The 17,939-nt window shown below is 46.2% G+C and overlaps 2 protein-coding genes across 2 annotated transcripts; both read right to left on the bottom strand.

Moving 5' to 3' along the window:
- Nucleotides 1-3,108: 3,108 nt before the first annotated feature.
- LOC139601475 (keratin, type I cytoskeletal 15-like) lies at nucleotides 3,109-8,042 on the bottom strand. Its single transcript, XM_071450579.1, has 8 exons — nucleotides 7,325-8,042; nucleotides 6,775-6,857; nucleotides 5,819-5,975; nucleotides 5,373-5,534; nucleotides 5,111-5,236; nucleotides 4,769-4,989; nucleotides 3,927-3,952; nucleotides 3,109-3,426 (listed from the first exon to the last, which is right to left on the bottom strand). Exons 1-8 carry the CDS (start codon nucleotides 7,850-7,852, stop codon nucleotides 3,344-3,346), a joined length of 1,386 nt encoding a protein of 461 aa, XP_071306680.1. The 5' UTR covers nucleotides 7,853-8,042; the 3' UTR covers nucleotides 3,109-3,343.
- A 3,946-nt stretch (nucleotides 8,043-11,988) lies between these two features.
- On the bottom strand, nucleotides 11,989-16,977 carry LOC139601482 (keratin, type I cytoskeletal 19). The gene is made up of 8 exons (XM_071450591.1): nucleotides 16,386-16,977; nucleotides 14,930-15,012; nucleotides 14,454-14,610; nucleotides 14,055-14,216; nucleotides 13,796-13,921; nucleotides 13,460-13,680; nucleotides 12,723-12,751; nucleotides 11,989-12,250 (listed from the first exon to the last, which is right to left on the bottom strand). The coding sequence occupies exons 1-8, from the start codon at nucleotides 16,812-16,814 to the stop codon at nucleotides 12,231-12,233; spliced, it is 1,227 nt and encodes a 408-aa protein (XP_071306692.1). The 5' UTR covers nucleotides 16,815-16,977; the 3' UTR covers nucleotides 11,989-12,230.
- Nucleotides 16,978-17,939: the final 962 nt, after the last annotated feature.

Genomic DNA, 17,939 nt, shown 5'->3' with positions numbered 1-17,939 from the left:
TCTGTGGTAATTCTCAGGCTGTAGAATTAGCAGCCCTTGGATCCTCAAGTGCAGTGTGTCCTATCAGCTGTCAAACAGCTTAGTGACCAAACAGCTTCAACCTGTGGGAGATGTGAGGCTTTCATGAAGTCATCCAGCTTCTAAACTGAAAAAACCTCCAGTCCAGAGTCAGTAATGCCCAGCTGTTCCCTTCAGCTGCCTATTTCCAGGGGAAATACATGAGAATTAGATACTTTAATACTGATTTTCTCATGATTTGAGGTGCAGTCCTGTTTCAGAGGTCTTGTCTCACTAGGCAGCAGTGCAAAGGTTTCTTGCTGTTCCCAGCATTAATACTATTAAGATATTTATCTTAGCTATAGAACATATTTACACATGAGTTTATAACAGCACTCAAAAGATTCAAATGATTATTTAAAGCTGCCAGCCCTAAAAACTGACCTGGCAATCATGCAGGAATAATCTTTCTCAAAAGTTTCAGTAACTTTCTGCTAAACTGTATCATCCAACAGGGAAAGGTGCAGTGTGGCTGTTGCAGATTGTCCTACTCCTCATGCTGGTAAGGGGCACAGATTGGGGAGTGGTCCTGTGGCAGCTGCTGGGTGTAGTGGGTTTGCCTTGCCTTGTTCTAGTCCATGACTGAGGGATGAGATCGGGGAGGAAGATTTGGGAAGAGGCATGAAGCTGAGTGGGCACAGGCTCTCACAGAAATGCTGCAGCTATTTCCTTACCTAGGTGAAGGCTAAACCCCTTCCCCAGGGTCTGCCCTGCCCTGCTGCTCATCCTGACTGCTGAGGTCGGGGAGACCGCCTGGAGCAGAGTTAAACTGTCCTGGGACAAACAGGAGGGGATGTGTTTTTCCCTGCTTGTTTCACTTGGAAGGCTGCAGCAATAAGGAATTGTTGCACTCCAGCTTCCCTGGTACCTCCGGCCTCATTCCTGTCGGAGCAGGATTCGGGCTCCTCCTTGTGGCTCGGGCTTGGCTCTGCTCAGCACCTGCTCCTTTCCTTTTCCCCGGCTCCCTGTACATTGAGCACACGCTCCTCTTCCTCAGACACTTCCTTCTGTAGAAATCCTGTCGTTTCTAACTATTCGGGGAAAGAATTCCCTGAAGATCTGGTTTTCCAGTGAGCACAAGGTTTGGCTCTCCCCAGATACTCTGGTTACAGCCACATAGCTGCAGTCTGGGATCAGCCTGGCTGCTTGGGAGGGGAATGAGCTTGAGGCATCAGACAAAAACTGAGGCCCTAACTTGAAATAAACCTCACATTTAAATAGCACTGACCACATCCTGCAGCTCTCACCCGAGATCAATTTCAGATTGAATTTTCAGTTTAGCAAGCTGATGTCTGTGACCTATCACACCGAGATGGAATTACACAGGGGTGTACAGAATAGAATGTGAAATAAAATGAATCCTCTGTTTCACCAGAAATTACTCCATGACATTCCCCCCCTGCCTGGCAGTGAGGCTGGCAATGTGGGAGACCACAGAGCCTCAGTCCTGAGAATATAATGGAATTAGCACATCATGAAAACCAGATTTGTATTTTCTCTTGCAATTAATCCAAAGTACAGGTGATCTGGGACATGGGAAGTGCTTCCCCCGAGGCTCAGCCTTTCCAAACTGGAAAAGATGCCACACAGTTTTGATCCACACATGCTGAGGATCGATGAACAGACCAAACAACTTACTTCAAAATCTGACATGACTCTTTGTCAGGCTGCAGTGTTGAATTTGGGTTTAGTCACCTCTTTAATCCAGAACAGAGAATGGAAGTGACACCCGGAGTAAGGAAATAAACTTGTCAGCAGGTGGCACCCTTGGATGGGGACTGCTCTGCTCCCCGGGAGATGGTGCTGCTCTGCAGTCCGGGCTTGCTTCACCTGGGAATTGTGGCTGTTTTACTGAATTGGAGCATGGGAAGCAAACTGAGCTGAATTTCGAGGCTCCAGGTTAAATACAGGCGGAATATTTTGACAAGTATATTGTACAGGTCAATGTTCTGCAACAATCACTGATTGATTCAACTCCTCCATCTGGAATACAAATGGATGGAGAGCTGCCTGAGGCTGTAGGAATTCCTTCTCTTGCTGTGTGAGTGATACAAGCAATAGTCACCTCGGTTTTGGATCAGGAAAAAACATCATTTATACCCTTTGGTTTTCCTCTCTAGTGGATTGTGATGTGACTTTGCTGCAGTTTGCCAGAATCTCTTCTGAACTCCTTCCAGTGGGAATGCCAGCAGGATGTGCATTTCTTACCAGCAGCACCCATGATCTCATGGCCTAACTGGTGATGCCAGCACTGTATATTTCTTTTTCTTAAACGTCAGAAAATAGAAGACACAAAAATAGTGTCTCTAAGGAGCTTGGAAGGAAAATAAAATATGTAATTCTAGAAATTACATCATTTTTGCAGGTACTGTAATGTGGATTGAATGTCCAGTGATGGGGCTAAGGATGCCTTTTTCAAACATGTTTATGTGAGCAAAGTACAGCACTTAGGTAACTGCTTTGTGTGCTTCTGGGGTTCACCAGGCTCTTAAAGTTTTATCAGCATCTCTTCAGTTCCACTGGTGGGGGATTTGTAGCTGGGAGAAGGTGGTGTGGCTAAAACCACAGGCACAGCAGTGCCATGGGTGGAGGATGTTCTTTCTGATGGATGAAAACCAAAACAGTTGCAGCAAACTCTGAGCAATTTGTTTCACCTGGACTGTGCCTGCTGCTTCCTTAGGAGCTGAGGGAATTTGCCTTGGTGCTGTAGGCAATGCAGGAACACAAATATATGCAGTTTTTTCAGAGATGCGTTTTATTGGTGCATAAATTGTAGCCCTAATGTGCCCTTGGAATTAAGAACAAAGATCTTAAGGATTTTTTATGCTATCTTCTCTGTTTTTAACTGACACCAGCTCCAGATGGCTGGCAGAATCTAGTGACACTTTATCTGGCCGTTCATCACCATCTTTATTATTATTTTTAAGGTTATTATTGTTACTGCTGTTGTTATTCCCCGAGTATCCCCTGGCTGGCTTCCAGCAGCCCATGCTGGGAGGGCCTGTGGGCTGTGTGTGGCACAATGGCTTCAAAAAACACCATTAGACTGGATTCATTTGCAGAAGCAGAACAGAAACTTTATTGTTAGGACACAATAGGGCACCAGCAGAAAACAGGCTTTGGCTTCTCTGACCCAGTGAGCCAATGCTCGTGTACAAAGGCAGAGCAAATCTAAGGAAAGACATTCTTGGATACATTCTTGTGCTTTGGGGAAGTGAAAGGTTCTTTATCTCAGCATTAGCCAGTGTGAGGCTGCACTGGGTCCACGTGGAGATTTGGTATTTCTTTACGGGTATCTCCTGTCACGGGTAGAAATGGGTTTTCCATCATCATCTGTGCCAGAGCGACGTCCTGCACCGCTCCCAAATGCTGTTGTAGGGGGAATAAAAAAAATTAAATAGGGAACAAAAAAGCCACTAAGGCACTGCCAACACCCTGAGGAGCTGAACCATGAGGTTGTGTTTGTTTGTTTCCTCACAAGATCTTTCACATATCAAAGGCAGAACTGCCTTTACATCTTATTTACTTTCCCTCCTGGTCCTCATCCAGAAAACCTTAGGAGTGCATGTCAGATACGGATTTGGAAGCATCTTGAATGTTATGTGAATCAGCAGAGGAATGAATCTTTGGGAGATCTGGGTATTTTAGAATCCCATGAGCAGCTCATGCAATCATTTTGGAAATCTACCGATTTCAAAAATGCACATAAAATAAAGTATTATATTTTTGTCTCTACATGATACAGAACATGCTCATTGTAGGGAGAATGGAATCTGTGGGTAGTAAGAAGAAATCCCAGGCTAAAAGGTTTATTTAATCCTATTTTGCCTGTTCATTTCAGCCCCTCATTAAATGAAAATGTTTCTTACCGTCCTTGGGGTTCAGCCCTGACAACCTGTAGAAAAGAAATATTTGATTAATGACCATTTCTGACCTTGTCCCCTGAAACCATTGAACCATTTAGGAATTTGTGTGGATAGCTAGATTTCACAGAGCTGCTCTCAATGGCTGGTTCTGAGGTGTGTTGTTACTGGAGGTGGTGTTAAGGTGCTTTCAGCTTTGAAATCCACCCCTATGTACTTGAAAGGGAATGGGAACAGTGGTCAGACCAGTTCCTTGTCCTGAGGTGTCTCCTTATACTGCTCCTGTCCTCAAAATGCCTCTTCTAGAAACTATGTAAGGAGCTGATTCCTCCTCAGAAATCACAAGTAATTCCATGTATAGATCAGAAATGAGAAATGAACATGAAAATGCAGATTTTACTGAACTAAGCTGGAGTCTGTTCCAGGCTCTTTTCTTGCTGGGGATACTGGTGTGTGAGGATGAGTATTTATTTTCACCTCTGTGCACAAATTGGGACAACCAAGAGCTAAAGAAATACTGGGAGCAGGTTTTTATAGGTTGTCTCAGCCCGAAGGCTCTAATTCCAGTGCAACCAGAGGATTAAGTGAGACATATCTATGGGGCCTGGTGCCTTCTGTAGTTCATCATGATCAAAACGGTGCCATTTATATTTTCAAATCCTCCACACCACCCATGTGCAGACTGAGCTTGAGTTCTGGCAGTACCAGGGACTTTGCCAGTGCTCCAAAGGCTGCGTGTGCAGGGAGCGTGACCGAGCACTCCAGAGTCAGCCTGGCAGCCCCAGCTCCGGCTGCACAGCGCGTGTTGTTACCCTTATCTGCTCATCAGGACCGGGACAGTGACATACTGTGCGTCCTGGCCCTCCAGCAGATGGCGGTACGTGGCGATCTCCTGCTCCAGGCGACTCTTGATGTCCATGAGCATTTTGTACTCCTGGTTCTGGCGCTCCATGTCGCAGCGCAGCTCGCTCAGCTGCTCCTCCACGCTGGTGATGAGCGCCTGGATCTGAGCCAGCTGCGCGCAGTATCGGCCTTCCGTGTCCCGCAGGTTGGCCTCCAGCCCGGCTTTCTAAAGTGCAGCAATGGCAGAACAGGTTAGAAGGAAGTTTGTCCCACGGAGGAGCAGTCGAGGAGAGGGAGGAAGGGGACAGTGTGAGGCAGTGCCTCCTGGTGTCAGGGCAGCTCCGTACCATGCTGAGCTGCGACTGGAGCTCGATCTCCAGGCTCTGCAGGTTGCGGCGGAGTTCAGTGATCTCTGACTTGCTGGTCTGAATCTGCTGGGTGTGGGTGGCAACTTCACGGTTCAGCTCCTCAGTCTGAAAGGAAAAATAATGTAAAATCACATACAAATGTATTAAAAAATCAATCATTTTGAGAAAGGGAGGTAGGGACCTGCCAGGGCAGTAATGCTGAGGCAGTGCACTGCTGTGCTGTTTATTGGTGTGACCATACCTGAGTGAAGAACCAGGCCTCAGCATCCTTACGGTTCTTCTCAGCCAGAGCTTCATACTGCTCCCTCATCTCAGCAAGAACTCTGGTCAGGTCAATGCCAGGAGCTGCATCCATCTCCACATTGACTGTTCCACTCAGCTGGTTCGAGTACTCTTTCATTTCCTGCATGGGCAGCAGACAGGGCACAAAAAGATCAGGCTCTCTCCTCTCACACTGCTCCTGCCCCCAGCAATCCCTGCTGTGGTAAACAGTACCTGTGCTATCAAGTACCACAGATGGAACACACATAAAACATTTATCACATTTTCTTTCTCATTGCAACAGCTTCTCTGTCTCTGTGTACTCACACAGGACACACGTATCTACATGTAATTTACATGTATGTTTCATTTACAAGAGAGAAATTCCAAAGGGGAGTGATCTCCCTGCACTTCCAGGATTCTCACCTCTTCGTGGTTCTTCTTCAGATAAGCCAGCTCCTCTTTCAGTGTCTCAATCTGCATCTCCAGGTCAGCTCTGGACAGGGTCAGCTCGTCCAGGACCCGGCGCAGGCCGTTGATGTCGGACTCCACGCTCTGGCGCAGGAACAGCTCGTTCTCATACCTGCAGTTCAGAAAAGAAACAAGCACTGGAACATGTCCGAGTTTGTATTCAGTAGAGCTATAAAATGATCACATATGGGAGGAACAGTGGACTGTAGATGAAAACAGATTCAGAAGTGTGAAAGCAATAAAGACATTTTTTCCCGATATCCAGCTGTGGCATAAGGAAGCACAGACAATGCCGTATGATTTTGTTCCTGAGGAGGACATAACATTTCACCTTGCAGAACCTAATGCTGATTATCAGCATCATTAGAAACATTGTCACATAGGACAGAAGTTTTGCAGTGTCCTCCCAGATTTGCGTAGGAAAGCACAGGTGGGGCAGGGCTGCCTGGGATACAGGAGAGAAAATAGAAACCTGCAGGTGCATTGCTGCAGGGAAGGCAGCTGCACATGGACCTTTACCATCTGATGTACTGAGCCTGAGAGCTGGAAAAACCCCAGTTTACTCTAAATTTCACACTCCAGCAGAGAAATGCTGAAGCCCCACAGCAATCTTTTCCTGCCACTTTCCTTCTAAGTGAAAATCCCACCTATTCCTGCCTTCTTTCCCCTGTGATTCAGGCTACTAAGAATATTTGAGTATCACAAAAAATGAAGACATGGGCTGTAACTGATCATGCAAACAGCTCAGTGATCAGAATGGTGTGTTCTGTCAGGCTTATACTCTGAATTGGTCCTTCATCAATGGATTCTGCTTGCCAGGATGTTTTGTATCTGAAGTTACTAAAGAAAAAACTGCTTTGAGAGAGTGAAGACAAGTAGAGTGAAGACAAATGAGCTCCAGGTGAACTTACTTCAGTCTGAAGTCATCAGCAGCCAGTCTGGCATTGTCAATCTCCAAAATGACCCGGGAATTATCAATGGTAGCAGCAAGGATCTGCAATTAAGAAACATGGAGAAAAGTTCCTGTGAATAATGGTAAAATATCTGGTCCACATTCCATGAGCAAACCAGAGGGCTGTGATACTCTGTGCAACACAGATTAGAACCATAACAGGGAAATGTGTTTGTACAACACCTGATCTTATCTGTAGCCAGGTGAATTATCTTTCCAGCCTTTGAGGCCTACCTGTCACATTCTTTACTATTTGATTCCTGGAAAAATGTATTGATAATTCTAAACACATTTTGCTAACTTTTACAGCAATCATTTTAATTTCAACAAACATCACATTGTCAGGATAAGATATTTGGTGTTTAAATTGAGAAGAGGCTACTCTATTCTGCTAGAATGCTCAGGACCTCAATGTATCTACTTCTTTTGTAATTATTTTAAAGACAGGGAACATGCAGTTCCATAATTCTCTTACCTTCTGATAACTCATCTACATATGAATGTCATACCTTGTCTCGGAGATCTTCAATTATCTTGTAATAGTTGCTGTAGTCACGGGCGGGGCTGGTGGGAGCTTGTTTCTGATACCAGTCTCGAATTTTCACTTCTAAATCAGAATTGGCCTCTTCCAGGGCTCGTACTTTGTCCAGGTACGAAGCCAGCCGGTCATTCAGGTTCTGCATGGTTATCTTCTCATTGCCAGACAGGAGGCCATCGCCGCCACCAAAGCCACCACCAAGGTCAAATCCTCCACCAAAGCCAGCGCCGCCTCCAAAGCCAGCGCCCCCTCCAAAACCACAGGCTGCCCCCCCTCCAAAGCCTCCTCCATAGCCTCCCCCAAAGCCATAGCTTCCTCCTGAAGAGGAGACGTACCTGGCTGAGGAGATGGAGACGCCGCGGCCGCCGGAGCCGCCGTGGATGCTCGGGGCCCGGCAGGCGCCCCCAGCACGCACCGAGGACAGGCGGCAGCTGCTGCCCCCGGCACCCCCAAAGCCACCCCCGTAGGTGGAGGAAGAGCTCATGTAGGAAGTGGCCATGGCTGAAGAAAGAGAAAGAGCAAAGGTCAGTTCTGCAGCCTTGCAAGAGAAGACAGCTTGTGCCTTCGCTGCCCTGGTGCCTCTTTTATATCCTCATGATTGGGTGTTGGGAGACAAACCCCACTGCAGCCCTCCCTCCAAAATTCCTCCTCCCTAGAGGTGAGGCCAACTGTGATGACATTCCTGACAAGCAGAGCTGGCAGCACATCGCAGGGGCTTGGGCTTGGGGTTTCTTTTTTTAATTAAACAAAAGGCATGAATCAGATGATGTTTTTTCTTCAGGCTATAGTTCTGAAACTTGGAGTTTACTTCTCTGACATTTAAGAATGGAAAAACAAAGTGAGTTCAGCCCCACCCACTTGCCTATTTACAATGCTCACCATGGCTACCTTCAGAAAATCAACTTTTTCTTAAAATGAGGCTTAAGCAAAATTCTCCTTTCATTGAAAAATGTACAATCGTCTCTTCATCTCACTGTTATTCCTTCTTTTCTATCTGCATCTTTTTCCCTTTAAAATTTCGGAATTGAATTAGAAATGTTCTTATTCTTGATTTTTTCTTGGAACTAATATTTGGATTTTGGAGTCTGAATTTTTATTACAAAAAGCATCTATTCAAGGCACTGTGTGAGGAACAATCAGCATCCATCAGTGTGCAAGGGAGAGTGGAAACAGTAAATTTATTAATCACTTTGAAATAAACCAGAAAGGTAACACAGATTGAAACAACTCAGTTAAAAGAGTAAATGTGGGAGGACTAAGATCCTGTTACTTTGGAAAATGTAAAGAGAAAGGGTTTAAGATAACACAGTTCTGATAGCAATACCTGTGTTTAATGCCAATGTGCACAAGGAAATGGAGTAGCATTGAAAATAAGGCTTGAGAAACACTCAGAAGAGGCACTTTAACCCTTCATTTAAAGCAGGAGTCTGAAACAGAAATACATTACTGAGCTAATGAATTGCCAGTGAAATTCAGGAATTCAGTCCTGCAGCCCTGCAGGGAAGGCAGATTTGGGCAGAGTGGGAGGAAGCAGGAGCTGCCCCTGTGCCCTGCTGGGGTCGGGCTGTGGGCAGTGTGGAGTTTGCAGAGCACCCAGTTCTCTGCACAGCACAGAGACCTCAAATAAAGCTTAAAGAAGAAAATGTATGCCTTTGCTAAAAACATCATAAGAAGAGCATTGTTTTTAGCAGTCTTTGGCAGTACAGAAACTGAGCTTAGAGCTCAGGATGGGGATTTTGGATAAACCGAGGCTCACAGGAGTTGTTGGAATAAACCAAGGGGGTTTCTGACATTTCCAGCTGAGATGTTAATGCAGGCACAGGGAGTACACAGCATTTTCACTCGGAGATGCACACTTAGGAGGGAAGAAATGGCAGAGTCCACCTGTGATGTGTCCCCCCAGGCTGGCTCTGGGCACGGCCACTCGTTCCAGGCTGAGCAGAGCACAGGGGTGGGTGTTCACCGCTCTGGAAACATGTTTCAAACTGAACCTGGCCCGTTGCCACAGCCCTTCAGTTTTGCTGCTGGGCAGATTAATGGTCTGTGTACCTTGCCAGATCCCTGTGTCTCCAAGGGTTGGTGGCTCATGAAACAAGTTCAGACAAGCCCTCCTGAAGATAAAAAATTGTCTTAAAGACTCCTATAATCAATGCCCTGAAGTGTGTGCACTGCCAGGGGCTGTTCAACCGAGAGAGCCCACAATAAGCAAATCATATTCCATTAAAAAGACCCAAGCAACAAAACACTGCCAAATTTAGTAGGAAACTTTGGGGACTTTTCATTGAGTCTTCTTTCACTCAGGTGTGATAACTCCTTTGGAAGGTCAATGGTGAAACACACTTTGCTGCTTTCTAACATGCCCCAGGTGTCATGCTGGATCAGTATCAGATGAATGCTTACAAAAACCAGGTAGCAGATAAAAGCTGTTCCCTTCTGTTGAATATTTGCCATTGGGAAACAAAATAAATCAAGCAGCCAGTACAGATCATGCCCCATAACATAATTTAGGCAACAATTTCTACAGCATTTTCTCCTTACAGGCTGTACAGGGAAATAGAAGCCAATCACTTGTTGAAATTAAAAAAAAAAGAATAAAAAAAAGAAAGGCTCTTTCAAGCTTATGCCTTTATTCTGGTCTCACTACCTTTGCTCAGAGATTCCTTATCCAATGCCTTGACACATGGACTCATCCTTTGCACAGTCTCAGAATTGTACCTGTGGTACCTGAACTCCTTGGTTTGTCATCTTCCACAGGGATTTCCTGGAAGACATTCCCTGACATGTCTGTGCTGCACAAACTCTTTTGTTGCCTCTGCTGTGGGATTAACGGGGCTGACACACTCCAGCCCCTCCTCTCAGGACAGCAAGTTCCAGTCAAGCAGCAGCTTGTTTGTCATCTCAGTGATCACTCTATGAGTGATAAAACCATCACTCAGAGGAGACATGACATGCCTTCAGAAAACACTTTTTTTCCCTCAACTAGACGCTAAAATTATAGTGCCTGAGTGATTTATATCTAACATTTTAGCAGAAATCCTTCACTGCCTTAGAGATAGAGGAAAAAAATTAATAGAATTATAAAATAAAATTAGAACTAAGCCATAGAAACAAGAATTTAGGATTTTTATAGCTTGCATTCTTGGAGCATGAGAATTTCTTGTCAGACTTGCACATTTGCAGCTGGACAATACCAGAAATCTGCAACAGTGAGCTCCCACCCTGACTGGTTTTGTCACAAGAAATTGCTCTCAGGGAATGGGACTTGTTAAGATTAAAAAACAAACCTGAAGCTGTTTGTTCTTTCATATAGGGAGGTTTCCAGGTCTCGGTGTTGTAGGGAATAAGTTTGGTACAAACCATGTGTTAATGTGTCTGCACTCAGCAACTGCCTGTACTGAATGCACGAGTTCTTCTTCTCCTGGCTCTTCCAGAAGTGAACCCCACAAAAATGGGTGAACTCCTGAAGGATCCCTGGACCCCATGTGCCTCTTGGGCCATTGTTCCCTTTGATTCTGCCCATCTTTCCCCCTCTTCTCCCCATCTTGTCCCTTTCTCTGTGTCTTTTTGATTGTTCTTCTCTCCTGTCACCGTTTTCCTGTGTCAAAGTGAAGCCACTGCTAAAGGCCACCATGCTTCATTCCAGAGGCTGAGCTGGGATTGTTGGTGTCAGTAGTGACAGATGATGTTGACAGGTCACCTGAGTCACTGCTCAACCAAACCCAAGTGCCAGCACCTTTGGATTGAGGAGGATTGCCCCACCTTGAGAGAGGAGGTCCAGAGCTTGGGTGCTCTGAGCCATGTGTACACTCCACTAATCTGCTGTGAACAAGGGATCATGGACGTTCCTCAGGACCAAGGAGAGAAGTGCTGAAAGATTTTATGATGTCTCCCTGAATCACAGACTGCAAACTGATCCACTCTGGGGGAGAGCAGTGTTGGGATACTTTCAGTCTGGGTATATCCCTGTTTTCAATCCCCCCAGCTGTGGAGCAAACTGTGCCTCTGGTAACAGCAGGAGCTGGGAAGGGGCTGGTTGGGCTGGAGCCGTGGTTTGCTTTTAGCACAATCCCTGAAGTTTCCTTGGCTGTCAGTTTGGTAGCAAATAAAATCAGTGATTTCTGGCTGTTGGAACTAAAAGTGATTCCACTTGGAATTTCAGCTAGGATAATATCCTTGCAATGGCATGGAAAGTAAGTAGGCTGAAATTGGTGCTAATGCTTTGTAAGCCCTGTGTGAACAGAGAATGTAAGTGAAGAATTCTCCCAACTGCAGCTCACCTCATGTGCTCCTGCAGGAATTATCTACGAGCCAATATTTTACTTTGTATTTTACTCTATGAAACATCTCCCAACTCCTGCTGCTCTCCAGAACCACTTCCCATCCCACTGCCCCTGCTCTGCAGAGTGCACAGCATCACAGTGAGAAACCCAGGTCACTCTTGTGTCCCCCTCCAAGGGCTGGGGATGCCACTGCCTCTGTATTCCAAGCTTCTGCCAGCAAGAGGAGCCAGCAGAATCAGGATGGAGCCCAAGCCCCCTGCATTGTGAGCACTCTCAGGGAGGCTGGCTGGCTAATTCCTGCCTGAGTAAAGCCAAACTCCAGTGAAATATCACAATAACTCCAAAGAAGCAAAGATTGCAAGAATATCATCTTTATTTGAGTAGATGCAGCAGTTCAATACATGCAAAACCTAGAAATAATTGCAAAGCTGACCCAATATGCATCTTAATCATCGCTAAGTGAATGCCTAAACTTTGTGTGGCCAAGAACCTTCTGTGCTTCAAGAGTCATTTCCAGCAGTTCAGAGTAATTTCTCCATCTCAATCCACATGTGTTGTCTGCTTTTTCTCAGTTTGCAGATGACCTTTGAAAGGCCTTCAGTGCTTGTCTCTTTTGTCTGCAGTAACATGGAGAGAAAGAACAGCAATAATTTAAGCCCAGCTCACACAGACCACTCTGTGGTGGGCGCTGAGCTTGGCTGGGGCCTCATCTGTCATTCCCTTCTCTCAGAATTTTCCTCTCCATCACCTGGATTTGACTCATCCCTTTTATGACACTGCTGACCTCTAACAGCCCAAGGCAGCTTTTACTGGCATGTTCCTGCAATTCCCCCGAGCTGGCCAAGCTTCAATTCCCGTGTCCTTTCATCTGGGGAAATGATTAAGTGTTTTGTGCTTTGCTTCAGCAGAGTCTGAGATGTTTTTCTGATATCTGACATATTTTAATTGCTGAAATTTGTTCCAATCTAACCAGAGACATAATTTTTTTTTCTAACAAATTATGCAGACCCCAGTCTCTAGAACAGACACAACTACCAGTTATGTGGCTTTAGAAAATAAAACTTCTTCTGAAAAAGAAGGAATTCTTACCGGCAGTTCCCGAAAGGGAGCCAAACATCCTGTGGAACAAAGAGAACAATTGGAAGGAGAGTTAATACATCAAATTCTGCATGAGATGAGAATTGATGAAAGCAAATTATCTATCAATCAGGTGCATTTTGTGCAGTCAGGAAAGAGATGCTCATCTCCCTGCCCTCCTTCTCAGGAAAGGACAGGGAATTGTGGTAGGAAATACATTTTTAAACTGCACTGGGAAAAGACATTATGGAAAAGAAGTAACAGAGCAAACCAAAACCTTTCAAACCCTGCCTCATTTTTTTCCTCCTTGAGGCTGTGTGAGACGAGATTGAGCTGTGCTACCATGTGGGAGTCACTCAGTGACTGCCTTCACTTCTCTTCCCAGTATTTCCTCCCACACTGATTCCTGTTGGGTAAGAGTTCTCTACTTGGTAATAGGGAGTTTATGGGAATTTGGTATTAATTTTTATATTTTGTAAAACATTATTAACTGCACTTTTCCTGATGTGATGCAGCTGATCACTTCAACTGTTAGTTGCAATAATCTACTGTGCTGCTTGTCAGTTCCCCTTCCTGTTTAGAAACTATTTGGGGTCTCACTTCATGTGAATGAAAACTGTAACATTTCTAGCTCCAGAAAAATTAGTTTGTTAAAAACTGTAGAACCCCAGGAGTACTGTGTTAACCAAGGTGCTGTGGCAAATGAGCACCATGACATGACATGGTCAGACTGAGCAAAAGGTTCTTACTGGGACTCCTGGCCTTCCAGGAGCTGTCGGTACGTAGTGATCTCTTGCTCCAGCCGAGTCTTGATATCCATGAGGATCTTGTACTCGGTGTTCTGGCGCTCCATGTCAGCTCTGAGCTCAGCCAGCTGTGCCTCGATGCTGCCAACCAGCCCCTGGATCTGTGCCAGCTGTGCCCCATAACGCGCTTCTGTGTCGGCCAAGGTGCCCTCCAGCGCCGCTTTCTGTCAGGGCAAACCACAGGCAGGAGAGGTTGCTGCCAGTGCAGGACTTGGTGTGGGGAGGGAAATATGGGCCCTTTTCAGTGGGGGTTGTCAGGCAGTGCCAGTTCTGACGTACCATGCTGAGCTGGGACTGCAGCTCGATCTCCAGCCCCTGCAGGGTGCGTCTCAGGTCAGTGACCTCAGACTTGCTGCTCTGCAGTTGTTCGGTGTTAACGGCGACCTCACGGTTCAGCTCTTCAGTCTGAGACAGGGAAAACACTAGGTGAGAAATGTGGGGGGCATAAAGCTGTCACAGCATTTTTCTGTGTGATTTAATAGTTGTTTCTTTCATGGATTTTTTTGGTTGGTGTTTGTACAATATGGAGGGGTTTTACCTTGCTGTGGAACCAGGCCTCAGCATCCTTCCTGTTCTTCTCAGCCATCTGTTCATACTGGTCCCTCATATCTGCCAGGATCTTGGACAGGTCAATGCCTGGAGCAGAGTCCAGCTCAACACTGACTTGACCGGCTACTTGTCCTCTCAGGGCACTCAGCTCCTGTGGGGAATGGCAGAGGAGACAAAAGAGGGCACAATTGTAAACTGAAAACATTATGAACCTTCTGTCCTTTCTTCAAGGGCTAAGGCTGACTGACTCCCCTGAGATACTGGCAGGAGGGATCCCAGTCTACACAGGAATCTTTCCCTCACTGAGCCCAAGGCAATCCTGAGGGACTCCACATCTCCACAGGCTGTTTTTCTAGTGCCACTTTCAAACGTGTTTCTTGGGGTTTACCTCCTCGTGGTTTTTCTTTAGGTAGGCCAGTTCCTCCTTTAATCCCTCAATCTGCAGCTCCAGGTCGGCTCTGGACAGGGTCAGCTCATCCAGGACCCGGCGCAGGCCGTTGATGTCGGCCTCCACACCCATGCGCAGACCTTGCTCAGTCTCAAACCTTAAAAAAGCAAAGCAAACCCATCCAGGTTCACTGATCACCCAGCTCACAAGAAACACAGTATGAATGTATCTGGGTTTGTAGGATTTATGGTGTAGCAGATATCATCAAGCATTAAACCTTTCTCCACATTTTCCACATTATGCAAAAATTTTAGTTGTGCTTCTAGCAAAGACATGAAGGTTGAACTGCATGCACAGGATCAAACCAATATTGATACAGGGGTTTTAGGGGCATTCCATTCCAGTTTCACTGCCCTTTGGCTCAACAAGGATTTTTGCCTACTCATGAAATCTTTTTCCTCTCAGAAATTACTCACTTGGTTTTGAAGTCATCAGCAGCCAGCCTGGCATTGTCAATCTGCAGCACAATCCTGGCATTATCAATGGTGGCATCAAGGATCTGCAAACAATGAGAGCTCATTACTGAGGCTGAAACAACTGTTATCAGCTTCCCTGCTGTGCAGATAAGAGTGAAGAGTCTATTTCACCTGTAGCTACAGCAAATAGAGATGTAGGGAAGGATCCATGATCTACAGCAAACACGTCACACAGATTTATCACATACTTCTGCCAGGATTCTGTTTTGGACACATCCTCGTGCCCAGTGTATGAAGTGAAAGCCAATTTAGGTAGAAGTTCCACAGTGAGACAAAAATACATGCTGGCTAAGGGGGAGAGGACTTTGAGAGACCATCTTTGATCACATTTTTATTTCCTAGAATACCAGGATGGTGTTTATTGATTATTTTAATGCATCATGAAAGCCTCTGAAGGAAATTTTATTTAAAGGAATCTCTGTTCAGTTTTACCTGGAAAGCATGTCTTCTATGCCTGCCACTTCAAAAACTCAAAAGGTCATCCACAAACCAGCTGTATGGTTTCCCACCCCTAACTAAGGAGAGCAAAACAAAGGAGGAAGAGAATACTAACAGGAGGAAATCCCATTGCCAGTTCTGCCATCAGCAGAGCTCAGATTTTAAATCAGGAGTGAATGTGGATGGGTTGAAGCAAGGAGAAGCAACCTGCGTGGGAGCGGTCATGAACTCCAGGCTGAACTCAGAAAACTAAACCTCAAGTTTTCTTTCTTTTATTTACATAGTTAATCAGCTGCTCCCTGTGTTATGCAGGGTGTGTATCACCTCAGCAATCTGTTATCAGGTACCCATGGGCTCTTGGGGCAAATCCTGCATTTATATATGGGATTGATTACTTCATGTCTGCTGTTTCCTTTTTTCCTATGCCAGATCTTTCAGCTCACTTAATTCCAAGGCTGAGTATGGGAAATGTGAAAAATAAATTACTCTGAACCCATTTTTATTTTCATTGTTAAAGCAGTGAGTCTGGGCCTCTGAGGGTTTTCAAGCTCTATGGCAGGTGAGAGGTTGCAGAGACAGGCAGGTAGCTGTCACAGCTTGGCTCTCTTATATATCAGTTTCTATATGGTCATACATACATTAACTGGTTATATGTGTGTGCATGACCAGCATGTGTATAAACACATGCTTTGTTAAAAGCCAACATTATCAGACCTCAATACTTGGGCATCCCCCACTGACTGGTTTGTACCTCCTCTTGGCTAGCATTTCAAAAAGTAGATAATTCCATATTGACATTGATTTTAACCCCCCACCCAGTCTGCATTTACATCTCACCTCCCTCTCCCTCCCATGACCTGCAATGCTTTCTAGGGGTTCCCCAAGGGTATTTTTGGCTTTTCATGCTTCCTTTGTAAGTGGAAATCTAAGATGACTTTTGATAAATATTAACACCTACCTTGTCTCGGAGGTCCTCAATAGTCTTGAAATAAGGACTGTAGTCCCGAGCTGGGCTTGGTCCTTGTTTTTGGTACCAGTTTCGGATTTTGGTTTCGAGGTCAGAGTTTGCCTCCTCGAGCGCTCGCACCTTCTCCAGGTAGGAGGCCAGGCGATCGTTCAGGCTTTGCATGGTCGCCTTTTCATTTCCCGACAGGAGCCCATCACCCCCATAGCTAAAGCTGCTGCTGAAGCTGCCTCCGCCATAGCCACCCCCCAGGCCGCTTCCCAGGCCGGAGGAGACAAACCTGGCCGAGGACACGGACACACCTCTGCCACCAGATCCCCCGTGGATGCTGGGGGCCCTGAAGCTGCCACCGAAGCGGAGGGAGGAGGCGCCGGGTCCCCCCACCACGGAGGAGCTGGTTTGCCTGAAGCTGTAACTGGCCATGGGGAGGAAGAGCAAAGACCCGACCTAAGCCGCACCTCAGCGATTCGCGATCCCGAAGCAGGAGAGTGCCCCGCTCCCCCACCGCACCGCTTTTATGCCGGTGACAATGGGAGTTGTCTCCAGAATGTGTTATCTGAGACCCATGGAATTTATCAGCCCTAAGCCTTCTGCCAACACGGCGGTTCCCCTTATTGGTCAGTGGCTGTGGAGTGGGCTGTTTCCTCCCCCAGTACCTCCACACGCGGGAGGGATCCCCTCCCCCGGACCTCTGCAGCTTGAAGCAAAAGGTGGGATTTGGAGGAGGCGTCTCCCTCCCGAGGGGAGCGTTCCTAAACCTGGTTAGAGTTTACCTACGAGGAAACAAAGGGGTTAGGAGCGCACCCACTGCGGCCAACGCCGCGGTCAGAGCGGAGTCACACAAAGCCTTGTTTTAACAGAGTGATTCAGCCTGATAACAGAGCTTGTAAGGAGCCCAAACAGTGAACAATGTGTGTGGACCTTCACGTTCCCACCCCTCTGTTTCCCTCATTCCCCTTGAGACAATTTCTTCTTTCAGAAAGGAAGTTTTCGCTCTTTCTGTCTTTACTCTTGGTTCCGTTTGGGCTAACAGAGGATGTGCCGTGTCTGAGAGTGGTTTTGTGCAGACACAAGTATCCTCCTGAAGCAGCCATGGCTGTACTTGTAGCAGAGAAAAGCAGTGACATCCCCGAGTACCTGGGGAGTGAGCAGAAACAAGTGTCTGATTACACACTGAGTCCTTTGATTGCTACTGAAAGAGAGAAGCAAAGAGAAGAAACAGAATCACTCAGTCTTCTGGTCTTTGAGAGTTATGAAAATGTTATTTCTAAAATTTTCAGGTCCTCTATTATCCAAGATGGATTTTCAAAAACTTTTGTTACTTCCTTCCTCCAAAACACTTCTGAGGAGTTCCACAGAATTTGGAGGGAATGAGAAAGAAAGAGAATGGAAGGAAAGCTCTGGCCTGGCAGCACTTGCAGCTCTTGGGAGCAGCCAGGCCTTTCTATACCCATGAAAAATGCTCCTCCAGGTGTTCCAGGCTACGCAATGAGCTGCACTCCCTGTGTACAGAGGTGTCAAACTGCAGGGCAAATTCAGGGAGGGAAA

Source organism: Agelaius tricolor, unplaced genomic scaffold, assembly GCF_023055355.1.
Source record: "Agelaius tricolor isolate 1412-34295 unplaced genomic scaffold, bAgeTri1.0.p SCAF_31, whole genome shotgun sequence".
Taxonomy (NCBI): Eukaryota; Metazoa; Chordata; class Aves; order Passeriformes; family Icteridae; genus Agelaius; species Agelaius tricolor.
This window is presented reverse-complemented; position numbering and strand designations above follow the sequence as displayed.

What these genes read in the sequence shown, in the direction of transcription:
- LOC139601475 (XM_071450579.1), bottom strand. Translation starts at nt 7,852, where the DNA reads ATGGCCACTTCCTACATGAGCTCTTCCTCCACCTACGGGGGTGGCTTT. An exon ending in TCCAGTCGCAGCTCAGCATG is followed by an intron (nt 4,990 to 5,110) that starts GTACGGAGCTGC and finishes GCTGCACTTTAG; the next exon opens with AAAGCCGGGCTGGAGGCCAA. An exon ending in CTGGAGGGCCAGGACGCACA is followed by an intron (nt 3,953 to 4,768) that starts GTATGTCACTGT and finishes TCTTTTCTACAG; the next exon opens with GTTGTCAGGGCTGAACCCCA.
- LOC139601482 (XM_071450591.1), bottom strand. Translation starts at nt 16,814, where the DNA reads ATGGCCAGTTACAGCTTCAGGCAAACCAGCTCCTCCGTGGTGGGGGGA. An exon ending in TAAAGAAAAACCACGAGGAG is followed by an intron (nt 14,217 to 14,453) that starts GTAAACCCCAAG and finishes CATTCCCCACAG; the next exon opens with GAGCTGAGTGCCCTGAGAGG. An exon ending in AGGCCTGGTTCCACAGCAAG is followed by an intron (nt 13,922 to 14,054) that starts GTAAAACCCCTC and finishes TCCCTGTCTCAG; the next exon opens with ACTGAAGAGCTGAACCGTGA.